The sequence below is a fragment of the Periplaneta americana genome, chromosome 14 (genome assembly GCF_040183065.1).
Source record: "Periplaneta americana isolate PAMFEO1 chromosome 14, P.americana_PAMFEO1_priV1, whole genome shotgun sequence".
NCBI lineage: Eukaryota > Metazoa > Arthropoda > Insecta > Blattodea > Blattidae > Periplaneta > Periplaneta americana.
In genome coordinates this window covers 49,985,886-50,011,784 of record NC_091130.1, presented here as the reverse complement: position 1 = coordinate 50,011,784, position 25,899 = coordinate 49,985,886, and the positions used below count along the sequence as shown (strand labels likewise).

The window sequence follows — 25,899 nt, the reverse complement described above, 5'->3', positions numbered from 1 at the left end:
CTCCAGAGCATGATAGACTGGTAACTAAGACTTTCGTGGTTCGAATCCCGCCTGGGAAGAAAACGTTTCTTTGTTCCTTATTCAAATTTATTCCCAATATTTTTCAATTGCTGGTAAAATTCATGTTCTGGGAATAATAAGTTAATTAAGTAGTAAAATATCACTGCAATCTATATCGTGTTCTGGAGTGAACAAGGCTCTGAAATCAGCTACAAGGGTCGGTCCGGTCTTTTTGCCACTACTGTACACGGTGTGTGTGGCCACAAGTTGAACACATTAAACTCTATCAACTTATGATTCTAAACTTAAGACAAAGTGATTTTTGATGCTTTTTCTAATATAATAATTCATTAGGTAATTACTTATTATCTCAATTCTGATTTTCAGTTGGGAGAGTTGTTATCTATTTTTCATTTGCATAATTCACTTGAAAAAACTTATTCCTGGATATTGAGGCCCCCAAAATCATGAGCCTCTGAGCAGAGGCACCATTGACTCCTGCCTAAATCAGGCCCTGGCTATCATCACGTCGGCACCGTTTCGGGTAATGTAATTGTAATGATGATATTAGGTATAGAAATGAAGAGTGACGATGAGATAAAAGTGGGAAACGGGTAAACCTTGATAAGAACCTTTACAAATCTGGATTTTGTCCATCATTAATACAATTTCGCGATCACCAGGATTCGAACGATTATCCATCGTAAACCAGTGTTCCAAAGTGACTCAACTACACTAACAAAAGCCACTGGCTACTGAGTTGGTACAGTTTGTCTGGTAAACTGTTGTACTGTTGCATTTTGTCAATCTTTACATTTCTGGTACATAAGCCATCAGCTTTCCTATTTTAACTTAGACCGTGGAATCGAGGGAATTTATTTTATAATTGTATGGGAGTAATTACTGTTAGGCAAATTAAATTCAAAATCCCGATGATAATTGTATAGATCGTCGGCGAGGAAGGTTGCAGTACATTGAAATACTTTTTATTAATGATAATCTGTGGTTGTAATTTGGAAGTCTGCGTTAATTATTTATATCTTCGGCTGATGTTTTTGATTGTAATTAGCTTACAATCAGACAGTAATAATTTAGAGTCGAATCGATAAAATTAAACAACTCCTGTACAGACAATGTTTGAGTGGCAGATTCATCGTTGGCCATTCCGGCGGAATGAGTTCCGTCTTAAATCACTAAAGCCTCGTTCACACTTTTCAAGTAACCTGAATTCAAGTCGCAGTTCAGACATATTAAGTTAATTTGTTTTCTAGTAGGATAAAATGGCGTCGATGGAAGTTGTGCAATTAGAAATTTCTGTATTAGCAAGCCTCCGTGCCAGGGAAACGATAAATACATTTTAAAAAATGAAATACGCGTTGTTCAGTATGGGTTAAGAATTAGATTAGTAAGAGAAATACACGACCATTGACCATTACAAATAGAATAAGTGAAATATTCAAGCATATTTAATAATTCTTAATGTTAATACAATAAAATATAAGCAGGTCTGATTTACCATAATTGAAAATGATTATCTTGAAGCTGTTAAAGTTCCCAAAAAAATCTATCAGCCACACTGAACTATGCCAGTTTCGACCGAAAAATTTCATTCCTTCAAGTAACACTCTTCTTAATCCCGCCTATCTTCCTCACTTCTTCTCTATCTACAGTTTCATGGTTTTTAATTGTATTTCATATCTCATTTGTGTTCACGTTAAAATCTCTGCTGTTCAATTTTTCATTGAACTCTTCCTTCCTTTTTGTCCCAACTCTTTTGGTAGAACCTAAATGCCACACTACAGCTGGATTAAGACACAATAGGAATTATGGACCAAGACTATACAATTCAGTATTGAAAAATAATCCAGACCTAAGCAATCTACACATTCCTAAGTTTAAAAATAAAGTGAAAATGTTTGTATGATATTTGATAAATTTTATTATTATTTTAAGTGTTACTAGCATTATATGTTACTAATATTTATTGTATTTGTCTGATGCATGTAACTTATAAGCAGTGGCGTATACTGGTTAAAGGGTTTGGGCTACCGCTGACCCTATTATTACACAAAATATATCTAACAATTACTTTAATTTTAATTACTATGGTAAAACTAATAATACAAAATTATTACATTATGTTATATTATAAAATTTTTCTTTTGTAATTTCCTTGGGCTACCGCCGGTAGCCCCGGTAGCCCGCAAAATACGCCCCTGCTATAAGATAAAACATTGTAATAAATATAAGATCATTTTCTTAATTAATAACAGTGTATATCTCCAATAAATGATTTCTTAGCATCGCCACAGATACACTTGATTGTACTTGTCACTATCTCTCTCACTAGAGAGTTATTGAAATTTATATTTTCCCCGCCATTCATAAAATATTTTGATATGATAGCTCTTGCACCAAAGGGGAGATCTATAACTGAAACTTGATTAATATATTTCAATATTATTTATATTTATCCAGGTAATAGCGAACAGTTTGATTCGTAGACATTTTGTTTTTCAGCATTAACTTCCCATGATTGTATGAGAAGATTCGAAGAGAACGGCAGTTATGTAGACCTTCGGCTCCCCCTCCTAGCAATAATGCATAGCACAATGTCAATACGGCGGTTGCTGTCGTCTGCTATACATCGAACTTTTCTGTTGATTTTCGAGTTCATTTTTTTTTCTGGTTATTATATGCTTATTTAAGTTGTGTTAACTCTCGCTAGTGGTTTTATATTTTATTTTATCCGTCTTAGTATTTATTTTATTATTGTAAATATTTTTGTTTTATTATTATTATTATTATTATTATTATTATTATTATTATTATTATTATTATTATTATTATTAATGAGTTAATTTGTATTACTATCTTTGCATTATCTCTGTCACGGATATTCTATTATTATTATTATTATTATTATTATTATTATTATTATTTATTATTATTATTATTATTGTTACTATTATTACTATTATTTCTAACATCAACTTTATTATTGATCTCTTTAAAATTTATGTAGACTACTGGACTGTACCCGAGCACGAGCCTATGCTCATTTCGGGTATATATTCATATGTATTCATTTCAAATGTAAATTGTGAATAAATTTGAATTTGAATTTGAATTTGGAAGCTTCCTTTGCATTTATGTCATAAAACTTTGCAGTTTCTATAATCCACAGGCCTTCGTAAGTTTTATACAATTTAAGAAACTAAAATATTTCGTCATTATTTCACTTATTATTGTTTCCACTGTTACCAACATTTCGCCCTACAATCTCGCTAACTTTTCAACAAAAAGTAGCTAAATATCTCCAAAATTTGTTAAAAACTCCCCAGAAATGTCGCTAAAAATTAATAATAAATATCACTAAATAAAGATAAGAAAAACATACATATGCGAAGAAAAATATAATTTCCTCGTCGTCACTCTCTTCTGCGGAGTCTGCGGAGAGGTTGTGTTGTTGACGGCTGTGATGTTGAGCTGGAAGGTGTGGGAACAGCTGATTGTGAATACACTGCACTTGATCCAGTCATTGACACTACACTCTCTGGCAAAATTGTAAGTGTAGAAATTTTCACCCAAGCATTTGACCACATTTTGTTTTTTTGTAAAATCTAACACTTTGTAAATTGTACGTATATCTATATTAATAATAAATCTGTAAGCGAAATTTTTCTGGTAATTTTCGATTTTCCAAAAATAATTGGTGTTAACATGTATAATTAATCATACTGAAACCGAAAATCGCTTTTTTGAAATTTTTATTTGTATGTCTGTCTGTCTGTCTGGATGTTTGTTACCTTTTCACGCGATAATGCCTGAACGGATTTCGATGAAAATAAGTTCGTTGTAACTTAGATTTTAGGCTATATGGCATTCAAAATACTTTGTTTAAAAGGGGGATTATAAGGGGGCCTGAATTAAATAAACCGAAACCTGTCGCTTATTATTGATTTTTGTGAAAAATGTTACATAACAAAAGTTTCTTTAAAAATGATTTCCGACAAGTTTTAACCAGGAAAAATTTTGATATGACTGATATTTAAGTCTGTCTGTCTCTGTCTGGATGTTTGTTACCTTTTCACGCGATAATGCCTGAACGGATTTCGATGAAAATTGGAACATAAATTAAGTTCATTGTAACTTAGATTTTAGGCTATATGGCATTCAAAATACTTTGTTTAAAAGAGGGGGTTATAAGGGGGCCTGAATTAAATAAACCGAAACATGTCGCTTATTATTGATTTTTGTGAAAAATGTTACATAACAAAAGTTTCTTTAAAAATGATTTCCGACAAGTTTTAACCAGGAAAAATTTTGATATGACTGATATTTAAGTCTGTCTGTCTGTCTGTCTGGATGTTTGTTACCTTTTCACGCGATAATGGCTGAACAGATTTCGATGAAAATTGGAATATAAATTAAGTTCGTTGTAACTTAGATTTTAGGCTATATGGGATTCAAAATACTTTATTTGAAAGGGGGGTTACAAGGGGGCCTGAATTAAATAAATCGAAATATCTCGCTTATTATTGATTTTTGTGATAAATGTTACATAACAAAAGTTTCTTTAACCATTATTTCCGATAAGTTTTATTTCAAGCACAATTTTGATAGGACTGATATTTAAGGATATACAAGAGTTTTAAAATAACAATACAATACATTTTCAACGCCGCCTCAGATTATAGCGTCGTTGTTCCGTAATTCCTATGTGCAAAATATAAAATTTTTCAGTAGGAAGGAAAAACAGATTCATTCTATGGCAGTGCTACATAGGAGATCGTGAATTCTTACATTTTCGAAAGAAAGAAATATAATTACATATAGGAGATTGTATTATTTGCTGTATAACTATTTAAGTTATTTAATAGAGCAAAAATCTGAAAATCGATATGTCACAAAGGAGTTATTGCAGGAACGACATCGATGGCTGTAATGAAATTAAAACATATGACTCCGTCTATTTAAAGCGGCCTTGACGTTTATCAATATTAATATACAGAGAGTGTTAAATTTGTCTGTTTGTATGAAGTAATCTCAGAAGCTAATTTGGATAATTCCTTAACTATTTGAAATTTGTAGTTTCTCTAGATGGATGTAATACTACATATAAGGAATGAGGTAAGATGAAAATAGATCTTTACGCACAGAAAAATTATCTTCGTACACAATCCAGCCTATTAATTTGGAGTGATTTATTAAAGATGCATTCAAGACTGATTTATAAAAATGTTAAACGGATTATCGTTGCATCAAAAACGGATGTTCTCTGAACCAAATGATCATATTTTAATTATTTGCATGCAATAACAAATAAGAAATATGTTAAAGGAATTATCATTGCACCAAATGAGTGGTCTCTGGACCAAAATGATCGCATTTCAATTACTTAAATACTATTTAAATTAAGTAACATATTAAACTATTTATCCTTCTATCAAACACGAATGTTCCCTGGGGCAGATGTCCTATTTTAATTATGTAATTACTTTATATTTATTTCTAACAAGTGCAGCGGAGCGCACGGATACGGCTAATATTAAAATATATTAAAACCAGCAAAAACTACAGTCTAATTTGCTTCACACGAACTGTCTGCACAAAATTCCAAAACTCAATTGCCTCGGGTCAGTTCGAAGTGGAAAATCTCTGCGTTGCGGGGAAGAACCAAGAATTAGCTGGAGCTCGCGACTTGTCACGTGCCAATCAAAGTTGCCACCGTTTATCGGAGTTGGAGTAGTAGCATTGAGAGAGAGACCTAACCCGTGAGAATCATTGAATCAGCATCTTTCACCCCTGATCACTGATCACAAATATATGAGCTCAGGGCTTTCACGTATGAATCATTAGACTACTCAGTCATGCACCCATGCCTCTTCTAAAACTAAGAAGTGCATGACTTCAGTTGAATGTTTTAACTTAAAAGAAAGGAAAAAGTGGAAGAATATAAAAATCAGCAGAAAAGTTGCTAATCGTAGTTTACAAAATTTGTCGTCGAGACTGATTCAAAATTATCTCTAAATATGGCAACAATGATTGTTTCCTATTATTTTTACGTTCCCGGTAGAACAAAAAAAAAAAACAATCAGCTGTAATTTAACGCTTTTAAAACAGCTGTTATTTAAAATTCCCGAGCTTTTCTCCTTGCATTCAAGTTATCAAGTGACGTTCACACTTTTCCAAGTTGTTTCAAGTGTGCTTAAGGGAAGACTCCACTGAAAATCATGAAAATTTTTCCAAATTTTTTTTAGCTATTTCATTTATTCAGAATTTATATTTTCATACTCCAAATAGATTCAGCCCAATTCTGATTACAAATACTCGTATGTTTACACTTTTTAAATTAAGGCTGGAAGGGGGCGTGGAATTTAAAGAGCTGTGAAAATTGTTTTTCATCGAAGAATTGTTTTTTTTAAATTTCTGATTACAAATCTAGTAACTTTTTGTTGGCTCCCTGAAGTTACTAGATGAATGTAGCGGAGGAGAATATTAATTTACACAAATATTCATTTTATTTTCAAATCTATTTTTCTGTGTTCATTTTTGTTGATTCACCACCAACTTTCTTATGCCAAATATTAATCAATTTGGATGAAATTTTTACTGCAAGTATTTATGAGGTAGCTGCATGTTTCTATGCATTCTTAAGAAAAATATTAATAAAATAAACTAGCAGCATTAAGAAAAATATTAATAAAATAAACTAGCAGTATTTCTCACAAAATAAATGCACAGAAACATGCAGCTACCTCATAAATACTTGCAGTAAAAATTTTATCCAGATTGATTAATATTTGGCATTAAAAGTTGGTGTTGAATCAACAAAAATGAACACAGAAAAATAGATTTGAAAATAAAATGAATATTTATGTAAATTAATATTCTCCTCCGCTACATTCATCTAGTAACTTCAGGGAGCCAACAAAAAGTTACTAGATTTGTAATCAGAAATTTTAAAAAAGAATTCTTCGATGAAAAACAATTTTGACAGCTCTTTAAATTCCACGCCCCCTTCCAGCCTTAATTTAAAAAGTGTAAACATACGAGTATTTTTAATCAGAATTGAGCTGAATTCATTTGGGGTATGAAAATATAAATTCTGAATAAGTGAAATAGCTAAAAAAAAAAAAAAAAAAAAAATGGAAAAATTTTCATGATTTTCAGTGGAGTCTTCCCTTAAGTTGCCTTAAGTCAAGTAAAAAGTATAAAGAGGTTCAACTTCACTTGAAATTTGAATTCAAGCTGTTAATTAATTTAAAGTCAACTTGAAACATAGTTTGATATTATTGCGATGTACCCAAGTACATATGACATTTCCGTGCAGGAAATCTGCGTTATATGATGAAGGATCGGTGGAACGGAGAACTGTTTCAAATGAGTACTTACCCCTCTTTGACCGCTTGAACACCTTGCATGACGGTAGATCTATTGTAAGGCCTCATGTAGGCATGCATGGTTGGAAAGTTTCTTCTGAGCACTGCGTCCGTGTTTCCGTGAGGAATTGTGCCGAAGCGAAACGGCGGCTTCAGAGAGTGAGGGTTGCTCAACTGTTAATACAAACAAAGTGATACAGCTGAGTTGTAATTAATTTGCATAGCTCTTAAAAGTTTTATTCAATTTGTAAGCCACTGTTTATATCTGCTTCAGCGAACTATGTTCAGAGTCTACGGTTGGAGAGGAGGAAGGCAAGGGAGACATGCAGCGATATAGGCTAGTACAAATGTTGAATTTAATTATACTGAAATGTTTCCTGTCAGTATGGTTGAATCTATTTACAAAAGACAAAGGTGAGATCATTGAACTGTGCTTCAGATGCCCTGGCATCATGTACATGTGGAATACTGGTAGGAATTTTAGTAGATACGTAAAATATGTTTGCATGTTTCTTGTAATGATCTCCATTCTTTGACGATGCAGGGTATTGGAATTGTTTCTTTTTGGGTCACTTAAATAAATTAGGTATATATTTTGACTGAATAGTTATAATAACTTTATTTTGACTTTTTATTGAAAAAACGAATTCCGTTATCTAAATAGAGATACTGCAAACTGTGTAGGGCAACCATCTCTTTACATCAGCGGTGACCAAAACTCGAGCTGCAGTGATTACATGCGACAGACAGCTTATGAAGTAAGGAGAAAGAGGAAAGATACTTGGCATGAAAATTACAACCAGTGGTGGTTCCTGTATTAACATCTTGATCAATTCCGCGGATAAAAATCTCAAGCTTTGTTGTATCAGTTACAGTATGTCACTGCTGTCATCAAGGGCCAGTGAATAATATACGATTTTTCTTGCTTCCTTTTTAAACTTCCTCAAAAATTTTCTAAATTCTTCTCTCGATACTTGGTCGAGAAATTCGTAGATATCAGAATTAAAAACTTCTTATGGACAAGTTATTTAACCTATTTTAATAATTACTCTTTTGAGAAATTACATTCTATTAAAAGGCTTTAGAGCATGAGATATTTCAAACCTCATTAGGTAGCTGACTTCCTTACATTTATTTATGTCATCTTTCTCTTCCTGGCTATGATTTAAGACATGTCAATTCCTGGCGTTTAACAGTTCGTTGGCACATAATATTGAATCAGTTTTTCTACAATATTATAATTAAATGAATAACTAATAAATAGTTACCTTCATCTAAAGATTAAGAAGATTAAAATTGAGATAAAACCTAAAAATTTTATTCTTCTAGGGAGAAGATCTAAAAATATCAATATTCATGCACGTACAGAAGAATTATAGAAACACATACTTAGTGGTCAGTAATAATAATAATAATAATAATAATAATAATAATAATAATAATAATAATAATACATTATTCAGCGTGGTAACTAATGTTTCTATATACTTCTAATTGAACTGTTGAGCAAAGTAAACATATTACATTTTGTCCGACAGAACAACAAAAAAGTTCTCCCTCTCATTCTTCACGAAACCACGTGTTACTGCTTGTAGAGACAGAGTCTGTACAGCGACATGATACCGCCACTGCTTGCCTTCAGTACGTGAATGAAACACATAGCAATGTACAGGAAACTCCTCGTGCCCGTTTGAATGTCTGTGATTACACGATGTAATCACGGTCTAGTATATACAGTCACGAAGCTTGAGTTGTGAGGGTGCTAGGAACAATAGTCTGTGCCGGTACTATTTCGAATTGTCTGTAACGAGACGATATTAGCGATCCTAGTGATTAGCAACTATCTATGAATGCATATTTACTACGTATTGAGCTTCGTGACTGTATATACTAGACTGTGATGTAATCATGACACCCGCTTTGTTCACCGCTGCTTTACATTAATAACTACTTGCTCCTTCTACGACCTACAGAACTATTTAAATAACAATTGTAATAATCGTCATAGCCTAACCACTATCACCACCATCAAGTCCATTTCACTTCTAAGTAATTTTAAGTGCAATATCTTAATCTATAAGTCAGTGTGAACAGCATTTCTATCTAACTGTTATTTTGACTTCAGCAGTTGTCTCAGTTTTCATCGCCACGTCCATCCCATCCCATCTCGTCAATATCCATAATCAACATGTTCAACTGCAATATTCGCATCCACTCTTTATCGCTTCCGCTTTTACCTCCGCATATTAAAATTCAAATTCTATATCAATCCTCACTTCAACCATCGCCCCTATCGCAATCATAGTTTCAAAAATCATCTCATTGTCCATTCCTAACCATATCAGCCACTTTCCAATCATCATAATTTGCAAATCTGATCATCCTAATCTGCATCTTTACCCATCGTAGCCTGCACCGTTAAACGACATCAGTTTGCACCTCTAACCACTTCAGCCTGCACCTTTAATCATCTCAACCTATACATCTAATCTAGTTACATCAGTCAGCACACTTTCAACCATCTCAGCCTGCACCTCTAATCTAGCCACATCAGTCAGCACACTTTCAACCATCTCAGCCTTCACCTCTAATCTAGCCACATCAGTCAGCACACTTTCAACCATCTCAGCCTGCACCTCTAATCTAGCCACATCAGTCAGCACACTTTCAACCATCTCAGCCTGCACCTTTAACCATCTGAGCCTGCACCTCTAATCTAGCCACATCAGTCAGCACACTTTTAACTATCTCAGCCAGACCCTCTAATCTAGCCACATCAGTTAGCACACTTTTAACCATCTCAGCCTGCACGTCTAATCTAACCACATCAGTCAGCACACTTTTAACAATCTCAGTCCGCACCTCTAATCTAGTCACATCAGCCAGCACATTTTTAACCATCTCAGCCTGCACCTCTAATCTAACCACATCAGTCAGCACACTTTTAACCATCTCAGCCTGCACCTCTAATCTAGCCACATCAGTCAGCACACTTGTAACCATCTCACCTGCACCTCTAATCTAGCCACATCAGTCAGTATACTTTTAACAATCTCATCTGCACCTCTAATCTAGTTACATTAGTCAGCACACTTTTAACCATCTCAGCCTTCACCTCTAATCTAGCCACATCAGTCGGTACACTTTTAACCATCTCAGCCTGCACCTCTAATCTAGCCACATCAGTCAGTACACTTTTAACCATCTCACCTGCACCTGTAATCTAGCCACATCAGTCAGTACACTTTTAACCATCTCAGCCTCCACCTCTAATCTAGCCACATCAGTCAGCACACTTTTAACCATCTCAGCCTGCACTTCTAATCTAGCCACATCAGTCAGTGCACTTTTAACCATCTCAGCCTGCACCTCTAATCTAGCCACATCAGTCAGCACACTTTTAACCATCTCAGCCTGCATCTCTAATCTAGCCACATTAGTCAGCACACTTTTAACCATTTCAGCCTGCACTGCACCTCTAATCTAGCCACATTAGTCAGTACACTTTTAACCATCTCATCCTGCACTTCTAATCTAGCCACATCAGTCGGTACACTTTTAACCATCTCACCTGCACCTCTAATCTAGCCACATCAGTCAGTACACTTTTAACCATCTCAGCCTGCACCTCTAATCTAGCCACATTAGTCAGCACACATTTAACCATCTCAGCCTGCACCTCTAATCTACCCACATCAGTCAGTACACTTTTAACCATCTCAGCCTGCACCACTAATCTAGCCACATTAGTCAGCACACTTTTAACCATCTCAGCCTGCATCTCTAATCTAGCCACATCAGTCAGCACACTTTTAACCAACCCAGTCTGCAAACCTCTCAGTGTTCACCTATAATCATCTTAGCCCACAACTCTAACCACAATAGTCTGTACTTCTAACTACATCAGTGTACATTTTCTATCATTTTAACAATTTCATTTGTAACATCCATTTCCTATGTTATCGTAGTATTTCTTTTTTTTTTTTTCCCTTCTTGAAATTTTTACCGAACTTTTTTAGATAAATCCATTTCTGTAATCATCAAACTGTGTATATATTTTTTTGTTTGTGTCCAAGCCTCGGCTCCATACAATAAAATGCTTTTGACTATTGTGTTATATATTATTATTTTAGTATTTTATTAATAGATCCCTTATATTTCTACTCCATAGGATTGGGTTAAGTATGCTAATTAGCTTATTTATTTCAATGACTCTTCATTCTATATTCAAATCAGATGATCCATTTTTTTGAATGACTGATCGCAGATATTTATTATTATTATTATTATTATTATTATTATTATTATTATTATTATTATATTTTCATCATTATTATTATTATTATTATTATTATTATTATTATTGTTAATTTTATATTGTGGATTGCTAAACATAATTACGTTACGTATATGCCTATTTAACCTTGCCGCAACATATTATTTCTAAAGTTACGAAATTTAACATGGACTATGGTATTTGTATAGGTTTTTGTGTGTTTAGTTTGTGTGTGAGTTAAGACTGTATAATTGTAAAATTGTTGTGTGTTTAGTGTGGATAGTTGTGTGTTCAGACTATAATTTATGTGTTCAGTTTGTATAGTTTTATGTGGGTGTTTAGCTTGTATAATTTATGTGTTTAGTCTGTATAGTTTTTTTTTTGTTTAGCATATATAATTTGTTTGTGTGTTTAGTTTGTAAGTATAGTGTAAGCTCTCTTGGACTGGCTCCCCAAGTGTAGTAGACTTTCAGCTCACCCTACAATCCTGTAGGAAGCCGTTGCCCTCATGGGATTTCAGGCTTTTCATATTTCATATGATAAGAATTTCCTTCCATGAATATGGATAGCGCAGAAACCACTTGTGCGTCAGCTGTAGGCACATATTTCTCACACATGTTGTACTTGAGTTATGTAAATTGTATATGTTTGCTTTGTTTCTCGAGATGTTTGCGAAACTTTGCTGGAAGTTGCTTTTACTTTGCCGTGAATAAATTATAAAGAGAAGGTACTGCTGGAGTTTTCTTTTTGGATACACGTCGAATCAGGTTAGCTCGAAGCTCAGGAGTCTAAATGCACACAAGACTACAAAATTCAGCGCGGCGAGCCGTCCCGCGGCTTGAGAGTGATGGAATACACGTCGACCTGCAGCTTATCCCTGGTGAATTGGGTATTTTCTGGTTACGCCACACTCAAAAGTGGTCAGATGATATGCACTCAAGATATCGACATTCTGCCAGGGAGAAGCTCGTGGTATAGAAGAGTGCCTATACTCTGGTGCCGTCAGTTCCGCTCCCAACTTCGTATTTAGACATCTTCTCCCGTAAACATAAATAAAACGGCGACGTCTACAGGCTCTTCACCAAGTGAGAACATATGGAAAGCACATTTATGTAGGCAGTTATGTCGTGTATACTGTGGGGAGCTCACGAGATCAGCTCTGGTAAGAAAGTGGAGTAATGCCAATCCTACACAGAGGAAACATCCAGCATAACGCCACTCTTGCTCGCAGAAAGCGACATAATGACACACTACTAACTACAATACAGTAACTAGCCAATGTGAAAATATTCGATCAACTTTTAAAATATAAACTAACAGTTTAAAGTTATACAACACACCGACACAGAGCTGGTCTCAAACTAGTTGATATTTTCAGCCATAGTATAATTAAACACCATATGGCGACAGTGATGCCATCTGTTTAGTGTCATAAGGGCCAAACTCATAACAACTTATTTTATCTCTGGTCAGTTCTAGACAGAGCGGTGCTCCATTCATCTTTCTCCGCACCTCCAGCTCCCCACAGTACTTGGCCCGCAGTGTAAGCACTCTTCCCCTCTTTCCCCGCAAGAGAGGTGACAGCGGTGAATAAGTACACCAGTGCAATAGTACAAAAACATACGATTGTTTGTTTTACAGTACCTACTAAAAACAACACGATGGCGTGTATAATTTATTTTGCTGAAGTGATGCAAACAATTAACTCTTTTTTTTATACTTATACGTTTATTTATGGCAAGCTGATCCATTTTTGTTCATTGTTGTTGTTTATTCAGTTGTCCGAAGATAGGTCTGAACCTTACAAGTGATGCCAAGAAGACATCACTTATGAGGCAACTAGGCTAGGAGATAATGGAGCAGATTGGTAGTTTGGTCAGTTCCTTTCTGCCTCCATTTCATACATCGCCAACTAGCCACACATTACACTAGTCAGACTTCAGATGTATATAAACAATACTCTTCCTCTGACATATATCGTCAAGTGATACGTACTTCCTGATAATAGATGTAGGCCTACATATCAGTCAAAACCTCAATTAGAGGATTTTTGTTCATTATAAGTAGGGAGCGGATTTTTATGTGCTAAAAATTTAAATATATTTATTTTTTATGTACTAAAAAGTACGAAAATATTTGATAAAATTAAAAAAATATATATTTATTTTAAATATGACAAAAATACCTTACTTAGCTTGGGAAAAAAAATGTTACTAGGTACTCACCCACCACACTTGAGTGCTAGTAGTTGGCCGAGAATTGCAGTGAACAACAAAGGTCATCTCCAAATTCTCCTTTACAAATGCATGCCGATTACCTCTGAACAAGGACTTATACTGTGAAAACGATCTTTCCATATTACAGGAGTCAGACGTGCATATTTAAAGAGAGGAACGTCACAAACATATACACCGTCAATTTCACCTACAGGCACACAATCCAATACTTAAGCAACTTTACACATTTTTTATATCCACTGTTTTTCCCAAACACATTCTGCAATTTTTCCCTTAGTACTTGTACTTCTGGACCTGGTAGCGAGTTTAGTTTAATTTTCACGGCACGCACCTCCTTGTTTCAGACAACAGATTTTTGGATGTTTCGAGTTTTTTATGGTGTCTCACAAAAAGCTTAGATTTGCTAATAGGAAAGCCAAATCGTTTTTTAAACAACCATCTTTCAGTATATATTGAAGGATATCGATTGACGAAGCCCGATAACAGGGAATCACAACAAGACGTATTGCCTTACTTAATGGACATGAGCGAGAGGCGAGAGATTTGTTTAAATTAAATAATGTTGTGTTTCACAAACAAAGCTCGGAATGAAATCATCTTCAGCAACAATAAACATTCCTGATTATGTGTTGCAAGATCTCTCCTCCTTGTCCATGTTAATTTATTCTCTAATAATAACACTGATATGCTACCTAGCAGTTCTCAGAACTTGAGGCGAAACTATTACAAAAATGGATCACGGATACACCACACAGCCCATAGAAACACGAAGCAACCAAGAATTCTTAAAAAAAGATAACGTACTTCTGAATGACATAATTGATTTAGTTTTAAAATGTTTAAAAGTTCTTGTAAAGAATCATTTAAGTAAAAATACTCCAAGATTTATGTGTTTATAATAGATTTCCTGAAAATATGTATTTACATAATTTTTTTGTAAAAATATGTGTTTTTATGTGAAATAAAATTCGGGTTTTAAACTTGAAACTTCATGTTCGAAATTTTTAACTTTGTTAATTGTGTTTTACCACACGCAAAAGTAATATTTAATTACATAGGAATCCGATCCTTAATTATAAGATTAAATTACATTAGGGATATCAGTGTAATTATGAAGATTAGTGATTGACAGTCAAATCGCATTACTAGTTCTAGAATCAGCAGTAGCTGTTGTTCAATCTTAGCATGAAGATTGGTTATTCAAGCTTTCAAGCCGCAATCACATTATCTGTAAGAAATTTAATGTAGACTTAACGTTCAATGATTGAGCTGTTTGGACTTTTTCCATTGCTAATTTTCAAAATTGTAGCACAACGTTTCGAAGAGTGGATCTCTCTTCGTCGTCAGGTGAAAACTTACAGACAGCTAGCCTGTCTGACTGATCCGTTTGACTCATCAGTCAGACAGGCTAGCTGTTTGTAATGATCCTCACAGTAGGTTTTCATCTGACGACGAAGGGAGATCCACTCTTCGAAACGTCTGCGTCAATCAAGGCCTAACGTCGAAGATGATAGGATGAAAATGATTACATATTTAATACCAGGGAACTCAAAAAGTAATGGCAACATAGTTACTGCTTGACATTAAATTTATTTAGGTTACTTTTGGCATTACATATTACAAATATAGTCCCGTACCATCTCAAAAATATTTTGCCAAATGTTTGGGAGGTGGCGGACTTCATCTGCAGCAGCATATCTGGATACATCTCTCACTGATTGATCTCAATCTCTTTGGTTGTCAACTTTTGATTGAAAGTGAATGTGTTGATTCCACCCATCTTGTAATAGTTAATTGTGGTAGTACTTATCTTCCACGAGCTTCTTTTAATACACTAAAGCACCGAGTTGCATTTTTTATCTTGAAACTTGGATTTTTATGAAGTATCTTTGTTCATACATATTGAACATTTTTAGGGCGGTATTACTTAATACAAATCATAAACAGTTCCTGTATTCACAAAATATGGTTACTTAATATTCCACATTTATGCAACAATGTCTCCTCTATTACGTACTAAAAGATTCCGATGCTCACCGCTAGGAGCGCTGATTTACAGTATTGTTGCCATTACTTATTGAATGTCCTAGTTTAGTATATATATGTTTTTTTCTAATTGAAATATTTAACTAATTATTAAAGATTATAATATTAGACGTTTTGCAACATTCCCTGTACGTGCGTATGTGCCGAACTCAATTCGTTGCTTTAAGTGCAAGTCGATATGTCTGCAGGGATGTGAAATGTGGACAGCAGTTTGTAGGAAGGCGTCCAATATCGAGAGCGATCGCAACTCTTTGAAAAAGGACTAGGTACCTTTTGGCTTTCAGGAGGCTCTCTTCTTCATCCTTGTTTCCGCTTCAACGATGGTTAGCAAGATATTTATGAAAGCTGCTTTGAAATCTTCTCAGAAAATATATATTATTACGAGTAACAACGTTTGCAACGACTGTTATGTCGGTTTATATTCCTTCCATTTCTTCCGTATAAGATATATAATAATGAAGCATCCAATTCCAAAATTGTCTAAATCCGTTTTTAAAATAAATTGAGATAATGGCGGTTTCGTCCTCTACCTAAATGTCTCTAGCAATTTTCTAATGAATGTTGTGCCTAAATTCCCTCTTTCCTTCCATAAATAAGCTTCAAATATGACGAACACTGCAAACAATTAGGAAAAAAGTTATCAGTTTTTGGCGTTTCCTGAAAATTGTTAAGAATGGATGTAGACAGTTTTGGGATTGGATATATTAAATATTGTCACTCAAAGTAAAATGTTTATTATTAGAAGTTATGATATGTTGTTGTGTTCAGTATAGGGAAAAGCTATATAGAGGCTTGTAAAATGTATTTAATTGAGGCAGATTCTTGCATTTGTTTGGTTTTATCCTAGCTCATATATGTAACAGATAGATAATCGCTATGTTTATAATCGTTTGCACTTTGAAGAGAACAACCGCCAGGATCGCCAACCGTCCGCCGTAAACGAACACGAGATGGCAGTACAGTCGCTAATGCAATTCAAATGGGAATTATGTCGTAACTCCTTATGTAACAACTAGATGACAGTGTAGTAAACCTGACAAAAGTTGTTGACGTCAAAGCCTCTAAGGCTGACCTATCTGGGGTATATATGATCTAGAGCAGGCCTGCACAAGGTTTGCGCTCTCCGAACCGGCTCACAGCTCATGAGCGGAATGCAGATATTGGCTATATAAGGGTGGACTGAAAGAAGGGGTGATATCGTACAAAATATACACAAAAGGAAATACTAGTACGAGTGTTTATGAAATGAATTCCCGTTCAGTGTTTGCGAAACTATCTTGAAATATTATTAATTAATAAAGAAATATTTATTTTACAGAAATATTAGAAATTCTATAGTTACTTAAATGTACAATATTTTGTTATATTTTTATTTAACAGTACATAAAAACAAGGTTTTATGCTGTTGGCAGCTGAAAGGAACAGTAGCCTACTGATCGTAATGAAACATCAGTTACAGATGTTCGATGTCTGCCTTTATTAAAGTTGATTATAGAAAACAGTTGCTCACAAATATAAATGTTGAGCCAAACATAGCAATCATTTTCAAAGCTAGCCTGTGTAGTCGTGGATATTATTGCTAATGTTTAGTCTTGTAAAACTCAACCAGGCTAGTAGTATTATTCAAACGATCTTTAGCCCTTAGGTCACATTGAAGATCAGTAAGTTCGAGCTGTAAATCGTTAAATGTTATGTTCCGTCTTTTAGATTCCTCCATACTGTACTGTAGCAGTAGGTAAGCAAAGTGAAACAGTTACTGAGAATAAGCCTACACACTGCACTCCACTAGATAACTGAGTGGTCGTTTCCCTCTCCTCTACCTATAGCAAGTCTGTCATTCTAACGTATCTTGCTCTCCGTTTCGGCGAGCGGGAAACACGGCTCTCCCGCTCCCAATTAGCGCGCGCTCTCGTTGAGCGCTGTTTGTGCAGGTATGATCTAGAGTTTTATCCCAACAGTGACATAATATAGATTAGAAATTTTATGCTTTAATAACTAACGTGATAAACTTTCAAGGGTGCAAAACATATGTTTTAACGATTTTGTGTATTTTATAATTGTTAAGTCATGATCCATCTTAAGATTTCTGCCTTACTTTAGCCTTATTCCTCCTCTTCACTTCATTCTTTCAAATATTCCTCCTATTACACGTACTATTACTTTTCCTCTTCACATGATTTATTAGCGTCTGCTCCGTATTTCAGCAATACGGCTATAAATTCAACAAGACCTCTTTCAGTAACGATTGCAAAATATATAACATTTGATACTATTAGTCGAAAATTTTACTACACCTAACTAGAAGTTATATCGCTGTGTTTTTAAGAATTCTAAGATCTTTGTTTCACAAATGAATCTCAACAAAACTAGACGAAGACCACGTTTGACAGATTCTCACATAATCCATTGTGAGGACAATTTCCAGCAAAACTGATATTGGAAGAATTATTTATAGAGAACATCACAAAAATGTAGAAGATTGAAACTTTCACGAATAACGATAAACACGGATGTTTGCATATGTGTATAAAAGAAAAAAGATTTGAATTATTTTAGTTTTATTTTGAAAACAAAATCGTCAATATATAAAAATTTTGAAAAGGTGTTACGATATAGCCTACTTCGCATTTATTCATGGGTGGGTATCGTCATTCACATACTATTTCTTATTGTTTGTGTTATAATGTAAAACAATTTTGATTGAGAATTATAGTCAATATACCTCCAAAGAAATATTATTTAACATGATTGTCCAAACATTTCCTAAATAAATGATTCTAGTAGGACTATGTATACTCTAGTATTAATTGTAGTAACTTATTCCTTGTACTTCGTACACCCCTGACTGAGGGCTTCTCTTACTCTCACTCAAACCAGAGCGCTCGCAAAGTACACTATGATAGACAAAATTTCGTGACCTTGCCCGTGTTCTTGACATGCCTGATGTAGGATGTCGATTCGATTTTACTTCAGTATCTGTATTAGATAAGATGAATCAACATTGTTATACGAACTATACTATAAATTATGCGTGCTGAACTATGCTATGAGGTACAGTACGATTATTTAGTCCTGACAGTCGCCGGAGATGTACGCGTGGGACAGGCGAGTCCATTTAGTTACGCCAAGGGGTGTTTGGGTTATTCGCTCGCTTGCTTTTACCGACCGCTCGCCCTATCTCTACTCTGGGACTCTCCCCACTCCACCTATTACTTCCCCTCTTTCGCGTCGCTGAGCTGTCAGGACTAAATAATCGGTCTGTATTTCCCTATTGCCGTGAGATGAAAGACACCAGACGATCACGAAATCTCCTATTTCTCGGGTGTTAGATACTCATATGATGCATAACCTTAACTAAATATCTCTCGCTGAATGCGACAAAACTTATGCGGGAGTAAAGAAGTAAAGAGAAGAGGCTGCAAGAAGAGATAAAGAGCAGGAAAAAGAAAAAGGGCAGAAATAAGGAAATGGTGAAAATTAGTACAGTAGAACCTCTATTATCCGTGGTAATGATGGGGATGGACTGAACTGTTAATCTAAAAATCGGATAATCCGTAAATAAAAGATTTTCATAAACTACAGAGGACATCATTTTGTTTTTACTAATAGTTTTAATATTAACCTTGCTATATCTTTAGAGAACCGGAAACACAGTTTGCTACGCCCTTCCACGAGTGTAGTTCGTTGATACTGGCGTAAAAAACAAACAAAACACTCTACCAGGTATAGGAGGGAAGAAAAGTAGTTCATCCATTTACGTAAACTAGGAAATATCGCGATTTTGAGTTCTATAATTTTCATTAGGTTATTGTTTAATCAAAATACAGTACTGTATTAAGAATAAGTGTTTTCACTCACGAACTGAATTATCGATGCGAACGTATTCGTTATGCAGTGTATATTATACTGTCTAAAGCACATTAGCGTACAATATAGAGAAAGAAGTTAAATTGAAAAATAATGATAATATGAATATTTAAACATATTTTTGAAAATGGTGGCCGTTCATTTCGATACAGACTTCAGTTCTTTTGTGCGTATTATCGCACTATAGAATATTGCATCTAATTCCAGTTTCGTCCTTCGTACTAGTAACTCATGTTGAAATAATTCTGTACCTACTCTATAAAAGAGTACCTTACGTACTGTAAATTCAATCTTCACTACTGCCCGACGACCGCCGGGATAAGTGGTCCCTCATTGTCTGCCAACGGCATTTGGCGGAGGAGCAGACAATGGTAGGCTCAATCTCTCACCTTGGGTTAGGAAATGAACCCTAAAGAGGGATATGGAGAGGGGGACTTCAAAGCCGTAGAGAAGGCAATCTCCCTAGGACAAGGAAAGTCCAAAATAATATCCCCCCCTCCGGATGGAGGTTGTGCGGAGAGGGCCAGTAACCCACCCACGTAAAAATGAAGCTACTTGTAGTGCCCATATTAGCCTCGGAAATGGATTGAATCAAAATATGACGACCATAGCAAAGAAACCTGGAAAATGCAAATGGATATTGGATTATCTCAAATAGCAAATAAAGAATCTGAACTGACCAAAATCTTAGAAGATAAACATATAAATGTAGCTGTGCTGACAGAAACGAAGAAGAAATTAAAAGGATCAAAATATATAGGAAATTATTCCATGTTTTATAGTGGTGTGAATCAAGACTATAGAGCAGCAAAGGGAGTTTCAATATTAGTGGATAAAAAATGGGAATCGAGAATAAAAGAATGTCAATACATCAACGAAAGAATTATTACAATAAAATTAAAACATGATAGAGGCTACCTTGTAGTAATAGGTGCTTATGCTCCAGAAGAAGGAAAAAAGGAGGAAACAGATGAATTTTATAAAAATCTTCAAATAATATTGGATAAATATAATTCAAGATATGAAGTTTTGCTAAAGGGAGACATGAATTCAAGAGTAGGAAATATAGGTATACCGAATGTAATGGGAACATGTGGAGAAGGAGTAAAAAACTCTAATGGAGAAAAGCTGATAGAGTTTGCAGCTTTTAATGAATTAAATATTTCCAACACATTCAAGAAAAAGAAAGATATACATAAATTTACTTGGGCAGCCAGAGGCTGTAGATCTGTAATTGATTATGTGATTGGAAACAAAAAAATAGCAAAACATATAGAAGATACAACGGTTAAAAGAGGTAGCGATATAGGATCAGATCACTTCCTGGTTATTTCCCGCATAAAACTTCTAACAAGATGGAAGAAAGAAAGAATAACACAAGCAAGGAATAAGAACGAAGAAGTATATAAAGTATATCTTTTAGAAACTGAAAGCATAAGAAATCTATATCAAAATAGAATTAACACATATCTCCAAGATCATACCACAAGTGATAACATAGAAGAAGAGTGGCAAAACATAAAGAAAATAATAACAAAGGCAGCAAGTGAATCTTTGGGACACAGGAAAAAGTATAGAAAGAGAAAAGGATTAAAGATTTGGAGAGAAGAAATAGGAAGTTGTATAAAAGATAAACAGAAAAAGTATGAAACATATTTAAACAGTCCCACAGAAGACAATCGGGAAGAATATAAAATAGCCAGGAATGCAGCAAAGACAATTATAAAGAAAGCACACACAGAGTCTTGGGAAAGGTTTATTGGATGCATTGATTTGCATGGTAGGCAGTCATTAGCCTACAAAGTAATAAAAACACTCAATAAGAATGAAAGAGAAAATATACAAATAAATGCTATTGATAAACAATCTTGGATAGAACACTACAAAAAATTGTGGTATAACGAGGAAGAATCAGGAGCAACAGATAACTACGCTTGCAAAGAAGTGGACAGTCTCACCATAGAAGAATTATTGGAAGCTTTAAAACGATCAAAAAATCGGAAAGCAACTGGTCTTAATGGTATAAATACAGAATTACTAAAATATGCAGGAATATTATTTCATCTCCGCCTTCTTCATCTGTACAACATGTGTTGGAAGCTCGGACAAATCCCAAAAGAATGGTACCAGGCGAAAGTCATCTCACTTTACAAGAAAGGCGACAGAACAAATCCGAATAATTACAGAGGGATAAGCCTGCTAGATACCACTTACAAGATATATGCAAGAATGCTAAATGAAAGACTAAAGAAAATAGCCGACCACTTGATATCAGAAGAACAAGTAGGATTCAGGAAAGGAAGATCTTGCATGGGTGCAGTTTTCACACTCAAAAGAATAATAGAAGAAAGAAGAGAGTTTAATTGTGAAACACATTTAGCCTTCATAGATCTGGAAAAGGCCTTCGATAATATAGATAGAGAACTACTATGGAATATACTTATAAGAAGGGGATACCCGAAACACCTTGTGGAAGCAATTATATCTCTCTATAAAGAAACCAGCGTATGCTTAGTGATAGGAGGAAACTTGACAGAAGCGATTCCCACTAATAAAGGAGTAAGACAGGGCTGTAGTATCTCGCCGACACTTTTTAATATTTACATTGACGACATGTTTAGAACATGGAAATCTTATGTTAATCCAGGAATATATTTAAAGAACAACACTTTCTTGAACTCCCTTTTATATGCTGATGATAAAGTAATTATCCAAGACAGTGAGGATAAATTACAGAAATCAATTTATGTTTTAAATAAAATAACAAAATAATATAATTTTAAAATTGCAGCTCAAAAAACCAAAACAATGGCATTTAAAGGAAAATACCCAATAAGGACAAAAATAGTAATCGATGAAATAATTATAGAACAGGTTAAATATTTTAAGTACCTAGGATGCTACATTTCATATGAAAGGGATATAGACCTGGATAAAAAACTTAATAACTTTCGAAATGTCTGTGGAACAATCCATAGATATTTAAAAAACAAAACAAGAAAAGATACACGGATAAAATTTTTCAATACAATCGCAGTACCTATGCTAACTTATGGAAGTGAAGCCAGAATAGTGACAGAAAAAGATAAATCAAAAGTCCAGGTAGCAGAAATGAAATTTATGAGAAGTACACTAGGATGTACAATACAAGATAAAAAGAAGAACATAGATATACGGAAGAAATTAGAGGTGGAACCATTGCTGGAGAAATTAAAGAGAAATAACAGAAGGTGGTGTGAACATCTACAAAGGATGCCGAACTACAGACTGCCAGCTTTAGCAATGGGATATAAACCAAAAGGAAGACGAGATGTAGGAAGACCAAGAGCGAAATGGGCGCCGGAACAGGTTCAACATGAACCTAATCCTTGAAGTGAAGAAGAAGAAGAAGAAGAAGAAGAAGACTACTGCCCGACACGCACAGATAAAATTACTCAGACATGCTACCTACTGTCCGTCCAAGTGGTTATGCACCAGAAAGGGGGGAAATCACGTGACAGTTAATTACTTAACAAGGCCCTTTTATTTAAGTTATTTTAAACAGTTGTATAATATTACGTAAACGTCCAATTCCTAACAGAAATTAATGTTTTCAGAAAAGAGCTAAGACAGCCCAGCTTTTACAGAGAGGCGAGCAGAAGCAGGTGGGGGAAACCGGGATGCGACGTAGGCAAACGGACAGTACCTGTGTGAAAATACTCGTATGGTTGAATATTGAAAGCTTTTTCGTCACTGGAAAATGCGAACATATTTCTGGAACGTACTCTACTCACGAACTCAGCACTGCTTACTATATGCGGCCTTGGTTCTATGTGGAGGACAGTTGGTACTTCATTAGTAGAAGGGGTGAGAGTGAAGTACATTAAAAAAACTCAGGTACAATAAAAATTGAAGTAAAAATAAAATGATGTCCCTGTACAATTTCGTAATTCCTCAGTGGTGTTACGTTCAACATGCTAGGTAATGAATCAAAACTTCAGTGATTTAAGTACCGTTGTCAACGACGGGTTTTAAGGACCAAGGGTGATGGTTGTTTGCAGAAAGTTAGGAAAAGTAAAAGTCTCGTGTTGTAGATTTACGTACTCGTACTTTGTACAGTATTTTATTCTTGTACTTTTTTAAAAATAAATAGCGCACAGTTGTAACGCCAATCTCGTATTCTGGTACGAAATGAGTCGCAGGTTCTTCCTCAAATAGTAAGAATAAGGTCTGAATGGTACGTGGGTTGACAGTTCTTGGGGTAATTTCCTTGAAAGCATGTAGTGACTGTTTTACAAGTTAGGGAAAAAACACTCTCTCTCACAAGTAACTGTTCCTGTTGTCTGTAACGAAAGCATTCTTACTGCATACTGTGTAAGGCTAAAGGCTTGTAATAATTAATAACCCTCTGCAGAACAAATATGTACTAACATAACATACAGCACTTCATTTGTTCTCTGCAATAAATAAAAAAGGAGCTAGAGAAAGACAATCGGATAATCCGCCAATCAGTTAATAGGGTGACGGATAATCGGGGTTCTACTGTAATACGGGAAGATGGAGAGGAGAGAAGGAGAAGGATGAAGAATAACACGAAGGACTGAAAAATAGATACAAAAGAAGGACGAAAACCAACTGAAAAAGAAAAATTTGAAGAGCAAGGAGAAGACGAAAGTGAGGAAGAACAGCAGAAGAAGAAAAGCATGACGAAGGGAAGCAAAAAGAAAATATTAAGAGCAGTAAGAAGAAATTAACGAGGAAAAAGAGTAAGAAAGAAAAGGATGAAAAAGAGCAGGAAGAAGCGAGATTTGAAGAAAAGTAGAAAGATAGAAAATATGAAACAAAGTAAGAAGAAAACGATAAAAAGGATAGTAAGAAGAGAGAAAGGTATGAAGCAATGGCTCTGGGGATTAGTTCACTGATATCATTTTCCCTCTGGCTTCCCAATATAAGCCAGTCAGGCTCGAAACGGCTGTCTGTCAGTCATGATTTTTCGTTATTTCCTATACCTGTGAATTAAATATGATGTTCTTGTTTCTAACGTCCATCATACTGACTTTATTGGTAAATATGTGGAGAATTCGTCACAAATATTAAATCGATAATACAGTTTGTTAATAAAGTCACTAAGCCTAACTATTTTGCAGAAATAGGCTTAAAATTGATGTAAGCTTGAAATGGACATGATAAAAGAGAAATAGCAATGCCCAAAGAGTATTTTTCGTAATCAGAAATAAAAACACAACACAAACAAGCTGCATTCCGAACAATAGTACACAACCTACTCAACATACCAATGAACCAAAATGATTACAACGAAGAGCTACGTAAACACAATCAAATACATAGCACAAGAAAACGGATACAACCCTAACATAATAGACAACATAATACGTAAGATAAAACATAATCACAAAAAACATAAGAATACAACACAAGCACAAGAACACAAAAAATACATCACACTAAAAAACACACACAAGATTGCAACCTCATCCTAGAAATTAAATTACAACATCGCATACAGAACAAACAACACTCTACAAAAACATCTCAACACACAAACAACACAAACAAACAAATATAACCACACAGGCGTATACAGACTCAAATGTAACACCTGCAACAACTTCTACATAGGACAGACAGGCAGATCATTTCAAACACGTTACAAAGAACACATCACAGCCATAACAAAATTACAAAACATATCCACATATGCAGAACACATCACAAATGCTAACCACACCTACAGAGACATCAACACAGACATGGAAGTACTACAAATCCAACCAAAAAGCCAGAAACTAAACACACTAGAACAACATGAAATATACAGACACACAAAAACACACCCCAATGAAATTCTCAACACACAACTCAATTTCAGAAGACACCCACTCTTTGACTCCACATTACACCACACAAACACATCCTCACAGAAAACAAAACAAGAATCGCCAAGATCAACAACGACCAGTTCTGAGAATGACCCATAATAGATCGAAACATGTAAACTAGGTACGATAGAATTTAACACAAGAAAGTCATATAATACACATTCCGAAGTGACTCAGTATTATAAGTTATGTAATCATGATGTATAGAA

General features: G+C 34.8%; 1 protein-coding gene across 1 annotated transcript in view; it reads right to left on the bottom strand.

The window, feature by feature from the left end:
• LOC138712998 (glutamate receptor ionotropic, NMDA 2B-like) overlaps window positions 1-25,899 on the bottom strand; it is a 584,228-nt gene that overhangs the window by 28,077 nt on the left and 530,252 nt on the right. Inside the window, exon 13 of the mRNA XM_069844679.1 lies at window positions 7,399-7,559. Coding sequence (XP_069700780.1) covers window positions 7,399-7,559 — 161 coding nt within the window. The remainder of the gene's footprint in view (window positions 1-7,398; window positions 7,560-25,899) is intronic.